The sequence below is a fragment of the Papaver somniferum genome, unplaced genomic scaffold (genome assembly GCF_003573695.1).
Source record: "Papaver somniferum cultivar HN1 unplaced genomic scaffold, ASM357369v1 unplaced-scaffold_137, whole genome shotgun sequence".
NCBI classification, from domain to species: Eukaryota; Viridiplantae; Streptophyta; class Magnoliopsida; order Ranunculales; family Papaveraceae; genus Papaver; species Papaver somniferum.
Genome location: NW_020622934.1, coordinates 8,663,886 through 8,673,238, shown reverse-complemented (window position 1 = coordinate 8,673,238; position 9,353 = coordinate 8,663,886). Strand labels below are relative to the sequence as shown.

At 34.8% G+C, this 9,353-nt stretch overlaps 1 protein-coding gene and 1 long non-coding RNA gene across 9 annotated transcripts; both read right to left on the bottom strand.

Moving 5' to 3' along the window:
- Positions 1 to 700: 700 nt before the first annotated feature.
- Positions 701 to 1,593, bottom strand: LOC113334561. Its single transcript, XM_026580788.1, has 2 exons — positions 827 to 1,593; positions 701 to 716 (listed from the first exon to the last, which is right to left on the bottom strand). The coding sequence occupies exons 1-2, from the start codon at positions 1,591 to 1,593 to the stop codon at positions 701 to 703; spliced, it is 783 nt and encodes a 260-aa protein (XP_026436573.1).
- A 3,588-nt stretch (positions 1,594 to 5,181) lies between these two features.
- On the bottom strand, positions 5,182 to 9,095 carry LOC113334950. 8 transcript variants are annotated; one of them, XR_003353051.1, is made up of 4 exons: positions 8,050 to 9,095; positions 6,366 to 7,955; positions 5,472 to 6,233; positions 5,182 to 5,336 (listed from the first exon to the last, which is right to left on the bottom strand). It is a non-coding gene; the product is annotated as an uncharacterized LOC113334950 (long non-coding RNA). The 8 variants fall into 8 exon arrangements; XR_003353052.1 differs by having other exon boundaries at positions 5,182 to 5,917; positions 6,035 to 6,233; XR_003353050.1 differs by having other exon boundaries at positions 5,182 to 5,890; positions 6,035 to 6,233.
- Between the last annotated feature and the right edge of the window lie 258 nt (positions 9,096 to 9,353).

Here is a 9,353-nt window from a genome sequence, read left to right as displayed (position 1 = left end):
ATTGTTGCCATGTATTTCGCCAGCAATACTCTCATCCTTGCAGAAATGTCTTAAACATGAAAGGTAATTAGTTGCATCCTTCACCAAATTCTTATCCACTTCGATTTGAGTAGGAATTTCACCAATGCGTGCAAGTTTCTTTTTCCCTATATGCTGCAATTTATAATTGTTTCCTCCACGAAGCTTTAGAACCTCTACCATGCATAGTTGCAACGAGAGGAATACGTCATTCAGAGTTTGTGCCGATAATTCATTAAATGCTTTATCCACAACCGATAAAAGTTCGCCAACAGTAGTGGGCGCCTCTTTGTGCTGTAATGATTGTATAGACCTGAAAAACCCAAGATCGAGAACGTTCATGTCGGGACTTTGTGAAGGTTGGAATCTCAATCTAATATCAAAACCTTCTTTTGCCGTTTCTTTTAAAAATTCTTCATCATCCACTTTAACATGTGGTTTTGCATTATCTTGTTGGATGTATATAGTTTCCCCATTGTAGTTTGGCCACTTTTCCCGAATGGCTGGTAACAATTTGTTAATCAAACAAGCTCTTGTAATGTCTTTGTTCACAGATTCAATTGGTTTATCTTCAAGTGTTCCAGCCGGACGATTCTTGCTCGTTCGTTTTGCTGCCTCCTTTGTTACAAAAGTAAATATACCTATCTTTCCATTAAAAACTTCATTTCCGAACTCATCAAATCTAGGACGAGCTACTGCTGCCAAAAACATTACCTTTTTAATGAATCTTTTACTTTGGCATGTACGATATGGTTCGGTTTCTTCCGGATGAAGGTAGTAATTCTCTGTTTCTTTTGTCATAAAAAACCACTTCTCATCTATGTGTATAACATCATACATGGGCTTGGTCATCATATTATCCTTGTAAGGGATAAGCTCAAGCATTCCCAAACAGAATTCTAACCGTGCTTTCTTCGTGTCCACTGTGAAGGCTGGTTTTATTGCGTTCGTGTGTTTTTTAATCGCTCCTTTCTTGACGTATCTATGGACAGTTGACTTGGGCATGTTCAAAGCTTCGGCAATGGATCTTATGGTGGTGCGTCTTCGCAATGGTATTTCCATTATCTTGCTGAAATCAACCTTCTTGGGTTTAGGACGAACTCTGGTTGGTTTTCGTGAAGACACGTCAAAAGGTAATTTCTTTGCTTCACAATCTTTTCCTCGTTTCCATATACGTTTTACTGTAGATTCTGATGTTGAAAATAGTTGCGCTGCCATTGGGACTGAGCGTTTTTGCGGTCGTCCCTTCTTACTCTCCTTCAATAAGAAATGGAAAATATCTAGACGTTGTTCATTTGTGAGATTCTTTTTATTTCTGGTTGGAACATCTGATTCTCCTACATGTGTGATTGTTTCTGGAAAACAAGGGTTTAAATCCATCTCCTCCATCTCTTCGTTGTTCATACTGAACTCCATCTCCTCCAGCTCTTCGTTGTTCATCAGGTACTCCTCCATTTCTTCGTTGTTTGTGATGAAATCAATCTCATCCAGCTCCTCGTTGTTCATCATGTACTCCTCCAGTTCTTCGTTGTTCGTAATGAACTCTATTTCCTCCAGCTCCTTGATTATCACCATCACCTTAATTAATTCAAAAGGTATTGCCAATTAGTTCAGTTAGAGGTCATTAGTTTATGAATGCAACCTTGGACAAGTAGTCTGATGTTTGACCATAGAAATCTTTGATGTAAAATAAGGGTGTAGTTGGTCTAAACCTTTAGGATTATCTCTCGAAAACTTCGGAAGCTGCTTACAGTTGAAGATTAAACGATAATGTAGTTGATTTAAACCTTTAGGATTATCTCTCAAAGTAACCACAATAAATATCTGAGCAATCACACATGACAGTTGCTTTTAGTCTAAAATCCACAACAATTGGCTTGGCTCCATGGTTACAATGTAATCAATGTACTGTAGTCTGTAATCGATTGTCATAATAGTTCTAATACACTTGCAGTTTCTATAACTATTGGATAAGATGATTTCAAAATGAGGTAAAGATTTAGAGATTTACCTTAGAAGTTCTGTTTATTTTGAATCTCAAATTGATTTCCTGCTGTACAATACTCCTGCTTTGAGAATTTGATTTGATATTTTTCAGATTTGAAATTTACTCCAGGTGGAGATTTGATGAACTTTTCTTGTTGATTTTTCAGATGGAGTACATGCATACATATGAATCACCTGAAGTTTATGAGTGAAGAGAGATCTCAGATTGAATCTCCTGAGTGAAGAGAGATCTCAATTTGATTTTGGAACCTTGTTTTTGAAAGTTCAGTATACTTTTGATTTTGTAAAAACTAAATTGATCAAAGTGATTTTTAGAATTTTTCAAACTCAAACGAATGAGAACAAAAACCCGACCAAATGGATATGGTGGGTTTCTGTTTTCTGTACGAAATTTGATGTTGTGATTGAAAAGTTGGAGATTGGAGGGAAGGGGTATTAGAATATTTTGTAAGGATAAATATGTAAAATACAATTGGAAATCTCTCTCTCTCCTATTTGTCTTAAAAATTGTGCAAATTTCAAATAGGTCACTTAGGAGTGGGACGGAGTGAATATAAAATTCGAACATAAAAGGATACTTCTGTTTCTGTAAGATTTGGATTTTCTCACTGAGTTGATTGGTTATTTGGCCGCGTGTACAAAGGATCTCATGATGTTTGAATATAAACATTGACCTTATATATGTTCGTCTGGACACAACTTTGATTATAGTGATAAGAACAGATTGAATGCGAACTAGTGGGATCCGTTTTGTTTTAGGATTGCCATTGTATATCCTAGTCAGACGGAGGGTTTACTTATACTTATATAAGATTTGAATAAATCTTCCTGATACTAATACTAATTGAAGATCTAAACCAAACCTAGGCGAAGGACTTTAGAAAAAAATAGAATTCCAGAAAAATTTACGGTTAACTTTGGTATAGCCAAATCCAACCGTAAAAGCATTACGCTTGGTTATATCAATCCAACTCAACCGTAAATTAGTTAATTTATTTTTATGTATCCAGGATATTTTACGGCCGGGTAATGTGAGAGTCGAATGTAACCGTAAATTTATTTTACGGTTGGATATTTTTTGTTCTCTAACCGTAACAGTTCCAGACAATATGTTTACGGTTAAGAAATACGAATATGTAACCGTAACTGGTTTTCCCAAACCTAATTTTTTTTCTAATGATTTCAATTAATTTAACCATTTCAAACCTAATTAATTGGTTTGTTTATTACCATCACTTCTATCAATTTGGTTCTTTTGCATCGTTAATATAAATTCCAATCGACAATTATGAGTTTTTCAAATCACCAATTAATTGAAGATGAAAAAAGAATGAGATATATGGTCGATGAAGGAGAGGAAGTTTATTAGAGGAAGAAGATCAAAATTTTGAATTAAAATTAGGTTTTGGTTTTAATTTTAGATTTAGATGGAGGGTAATATAGACATTTATTATAACATCAAGGACACCCCATAACCAACTTCTTAGTCACTAGAAATCCAAGTGAAGCCCTTCTATTGGAATGTGACGCCCCAATAATAGCCTTCTAAACTAATGAATATTGCCTGACATCAGGGGGAGCATCTAATGGTGTGTTGAACTCTTTTCCTTCACCGAGTTTACTTTTTCCCACAGGGTTTTGTTGCTCGGCAAGGATTTTAATGAGACAACAACAAACACCGGAAATGTAATTTCCTAGCTAAGGCTATTATCTTTCCCACGAGGATTTTCTGCCTTAGGAGTTGTGAAGAAACTAGTCAACTTCAACGGAGCAAAGTGATCATCTGCAACATATCACCTTTACTTGCATCTGTCACATTGTACTCTTTTCCCTTCATCAAGGTTTTATCCCACTGGGTTTTCCTTGTTAAGGTCTTAACGAGGCAACGTATACGCATCCAACTATATTCTAAGTTTAATTAATATTGTACTTTTTTTCTTTAGTTCAGGTTTTGTCCCTCTGGGTTTTTCCTGATGAAGTTTTAACGAGGCAATTAACTTAGACTCATCGATCTTTGAAGATCGTATTGCATGTGATGAACTACATGTAAAGTACGAGACAACATGTGAAGTATTACATGTGAATAGTTGTACCAAGGTTTTGTCCCGCTGGGTTTTTCCTTGTCAAAGTTTTGATTGGGCAATTGATTTCGACACAAGTCATCAAGGAGAGAACGACATTTGAAGAACTACATTTAAAGCATTGTATGTGAAGCACTATGTATAAAGCTTTGTTATTGAACCGCACAAGGGGGAGTGTTATAGGGCCTATGGCCCGTGGATGTGCGGTCCATTAGATGAATAGGTTTTCCCTTTCATGTATATAAGAGAACATTATATGTATGTAATAGATTTGATGCTTCTTGATCAATACCAAGTTCTTCTCCTTCTATGTCTCTTACTTTTCCCTATTATTTCCACTGCAAAAATATCAAATAAATAAAAATTAACCAAGGGTAACAAAATAATTTCTCTACCTTAGGACACATATCTCATGATCCCACTACAACTGCTTCTTGCACCACCTCCACCATTAATGTCATCACTCCACCATTCTCAGTAACACCCACCACCATATCCCCACCCCTGATCCACCACCCCCGTCCACCATCACTACCACCATTAATGCCTACTGATTTAATATAAAATAAACTTATTATGTACTGCATTAATGAAAATATTTTTTTATTTGATTAATTGGAGAAACATTTATTACGAAATATCAATAAAATATTTATTTTTGAAAGTTAATTAAGCTGATCATTTACAGTCGTAGATTTAACTTTACCCAGAGTGAATTTCATCTGTGTCGTAGCCGATCCACCACCCCCTTTATCTTGCCTAAGTTTTCTAAACTCTTTTTGTAATTTCACTAGGCCTTAACCCTTGCCGTAACGACACGGACATGTTTTAATTTTTAAAATTAATTGACATTAATGGCAATTCTCTGAGCAATATTGCCCTGTACCAAAACTAAACTGTTAGATTGTAGATGGAAACATCAACACCTAATGGTGTTAATTGAGGCAAGCGACAGTTAAGAATCAAGACTCCTGTGATGCATTGTGAGTAAAAACTCAAACAATAAACTGTAAGATGCCTTATGTGATCAACAAATTTGTAATGGTGGTTCATTTAACAAAATTAATTAGGGGGATTGAAAAGTCATGAAAGATTTTTACGATAATAGGTGAAAATGTCATGATTACTTGTTCCAGAAAGAAAATACAAAACTTGGGAATAGTCATATTTAATAATTTAGCATTTGGGTAGCTTTTGTCTTGCTTGCCTTTCTTCACCCTCTTTTCTGCCCTGTATACATGAGTAGTATAAGTAAGCAGCAGTTAAGAATCAAGACTTCGTTCATGGATCACTAATTAACTTGATGATTACACGTACATGAGGAGAATTACATGGAAATAGTAAAGATAAAAAAAATAAAAGTACCGGCAAATATGGTGATTTCTCTATGGGATTCATTATACCGGCCTCCGTCATAATTTTTTTTTGTGGTTTTTATTTGGGTAGCGAATCCCCTTTCAGTTCCCCTTTTTTGTTCGGTTGTAATCATTGGGTTAAGGTACCCCCTTAAGTGCCTTTTTTCAATGAAATTTCTATTTGACCGATCAAACAAAAAAAATACCTGCACCACGTCCATTCTTTTTATAACTCTATCGAATATAGAGTGTTTATTATTCAAGCCATGGTGTTGCTACAATGTTATAAAGAACTGAGCGTCATTAGTACTTTTTTTCGCATCAATTAGCCATGGACAGTGTGAAAAGGCTATCATGCCTTTAGCCGCAAATTAGAAAAAATAACCATTCCTCGTATGTAAGCTCTTCGTATCAAATGAGAACATGAGGCTGGAATGCACAGATAATGATAACAATCTGAGATGGGGAGGAATGACAGAGAACTTAGCCATAATAAGCTTATAATCATATGATCCTAGAAGTAAACTAAATTAAATCTGTAACTGACTATTGTAAATCAGCAATAAGAGTTACCTTTTGTATAACTCATCTTCAAACTCCCCACCCCAAATAGACCTCCCACCATCGTTGTCTCCCAGAGGACCTCCAGTCTGTATCATGAAGCCTTTCATAATTAACCAAATAGAAGATTAGAATAATTTAATAACAACCATTACAGCCGTCAGTCAGTGGTGAGGTTCTCCAGAATATCCCCAAGTGATTTGTGCATAATCTGATTCAAAAAGCCAAAACATGGATAAACCATAAGTATATAACCATTAAAAAAATACAGAGAATATGACCACAATAGTGTTTAAGACAAAGGGAACCATAAATATTTATACACGGAAATTCGGAGATATACCTTAATGCCAAGATGAATTGACCATGCCATGTACAATCCTATAAGAGATATGAAAATGCTACAATTTGATTAACATTGAGATCTAAAAGCAACCCCTAATTTTGAAGTAACGGACATATCTCTGAAAAGGAATGTAGCTAGGATCAGTTAATCATAAAATAAAAAAATGAATAGCCTAGCTTCATACAGAAGTATGACATTGACATAAGCACGAATTCTACACTTTTGATAATTGGTACGTACCTGCAAAAGGTTTGCATCGATGATGAAAACTTGTAGTTAGATACACACATCTACAGTTCAACAATGGGAGATATGAAATGGCCAAAATGGAGAGATACCTTAGAAGCCATTCTGAGAATATTATAGGGCGGCAGATAGAAATTTGGAGCTCCAAAGATGCTGATTCATTTGACATGAGCTTTACAATCTTAAAGAGAGCGTTGATTGAAAATGAAAAACAATAGAATACTTGAAATCCAACAACAAATGAGATGGGAAATAAGAAGAAACCCTTACACTGAAAACATAAACAGTAAGATAAAACCAAAAGTCGAAGATGCCGTAAGCTAATAAATCTGTGTTCAAAGAAAATAATCACTATATATTTTGCATTCATAAGCCTTTCGAAACCATTTGTGTCAAAGAGTTCTTTACAACACTGCTTAGAAATAAAGCATAAGCCAATGAATCAGAATAGCTTAGGTGAATTGCAGGTTTAGAGTAACCAAACTATGATCTTTAACAGAATACTGAATAAGCTATGTAAAAAACGTTTTTTTATGTCCAGTTTATTCAAATATTTGGCGTTGCTGTGAACTCAGTGGCAATACAAACCTTGAATCACCTTGAGCTTCTCTTGATTTCCTCTTAAAATTTTTATCTTTCTAACATTGCACGCTGTAGCCACGATAACATTCTAGTAATTTAATTGCATGCTCTGACTCGGTAATTAAGTTATCCCTATAACCTGTAAAAACCGTGCCCTTGTAGTTTCAAGTGGTAACACGTATCTTTGCAGACAACTAAAATTAGTCATTAGTGAATCTAAGATGGAAAAGAAATAAAATAAAAAAGTCATATACTCATTTTGAATCCAAATTGCCATCAGCACTCGATATATCATCCGTTTCCTAGAAGACTCGCTAGGATAAGAAGACGAATCATAACCATCTTTATTATCCAAGCTATAACATCACCATCACCAATACCATCAATCTCACACGGTCTAGGACCATCAACTGTATTAAGATCATGTAATATGCTACTTCTTATCCGCCGTTTGCTATACGCTCTATCGTGCTAATAATTCAATTGGAAATGGAATACAATGAATGGGAATTCCAGTTAATAGTAAACCAAATTCCTCTCATTGAATGAGAGTTTAATCCTGAACTACGATATGAAACATGGAAAAAGTAAACATCAAGACAATAATTATTACGCATGAAAGCTGAATGAAAGAGCAATAGAACATCCATTAGAACTTCAAGAAAATGAGTTTGAAACAAATGAGACCTGATGTAAACAAAAAAATTTGAATCCATAAACAAATATAACCCACACTGCAGCACAACAGATTCCACAGACCTGAAAATCAGAATTGCAAAATCTTTAGCATAATATACAATGAATCCCACACTCCATAAATCAATAAAATATCTGTAAACTAATTAGTAATTACCATAGAAATCTTCAAGGCCTGACAATTTAGGTTTTGCAGGAAACACGTCTCTACAACACATATCTTTCTAAATAGCCAAACGATATTTCAACAATCCATTGACATAATCAATTCCTTCCTGAGATGATTCCTGAGTCGATCTGAAGCCAAATCTATGATAAATATGTTTTTACCGAACTTAATCGGAAGAGGATGACGACAACTAAAAACGTTAGGATTCAAAAAGAAAAAAAAAAAAAAGGAATTACCATTCACATGTAAAATCAAAAAATTCAAAAATAACCACCGGTTCCAGAAACCCTAAGTAAAATAAAAAATTGAAGGTAACTTTAAATAAAGCAGTTTGTATAACAAAATCATTACCCATATGAACACTCTTATTCATCTTCTTCACCTTCTAACCTTAAAACTATGGGTTTGGTGTCTCAAACCAGCCTTTAAATCAGTTTACTGACCGGGTTCTAAAAATGAGGAAGCGAGAGAGAATCAGGAAGATCAATATGAGTTAAACGAAATCTGGACAAATGAATTAATGACAGTTCAATGAGTTTAGTGTTATAGGATTCACCACAGCCGTAGATTTGTCTATTGGAAGAAAAAAAAAAAAAAAAGTTCACCCACATAAGGAATCAAAATTATTATCTTGAGGAATCAGAGAAGCAAGTTTTAAAAAAAAATGGATACAAATAACGAATAAAAATTTGAACGAAAATTTGATTGTTCAGGGACTCACAAAATCATACTTGTAATCTGATTGTTGCTCCCAAAAATAAATTGGTGATTCATCTCCTTTGGGAACGAAATCAAATATCAAAATCATGGAGAACATCTTTTGTTCCCAAAAATTGGTGATTCATCTTCCATTGGTACGAAATAAAATATCAAAATGATGGAGAACATCCCAAGATTAACCTGATGAAAAAAATAAGTCCCGAGAAGAAACTTGCGTGTTCCATGTCTAACAACGAAAGGAAAGAAAACTAACCGATCGATTATCTGTTTTTTTATTCACAGCGGCGAGACATTTTGAATTTGAGATAGTGAGAGAGAACGATGGGGTGTATTCTTGGATTTTCATTCATAAACTTAGAATCTTCCCCAAACGTGCGAATAGTAGGGTGTGGCTTAGAGAACTACAACCATTGATTTATCTTTGTGAGGACAAATCTGGACCACCACTAACACAAGTAAACTTAGCCAAACTGTGTTTTATACTCTTGACATGTGTCATAACGGCACGACCTCCATAATAAGTAAAAGAAGAATTATGTCAATTTTGGCCCTTGTCATTTTTTTTTGTTGGC

Coding starts and splice junctions, on each gene's coding strand:
- LOC113334561 (XM_026580788.1), bottom strand. CDS start 1,593: ATGGTGATAATCAAGGAGCTGGAGGAAATAGAGTTCATTACGAACAAC.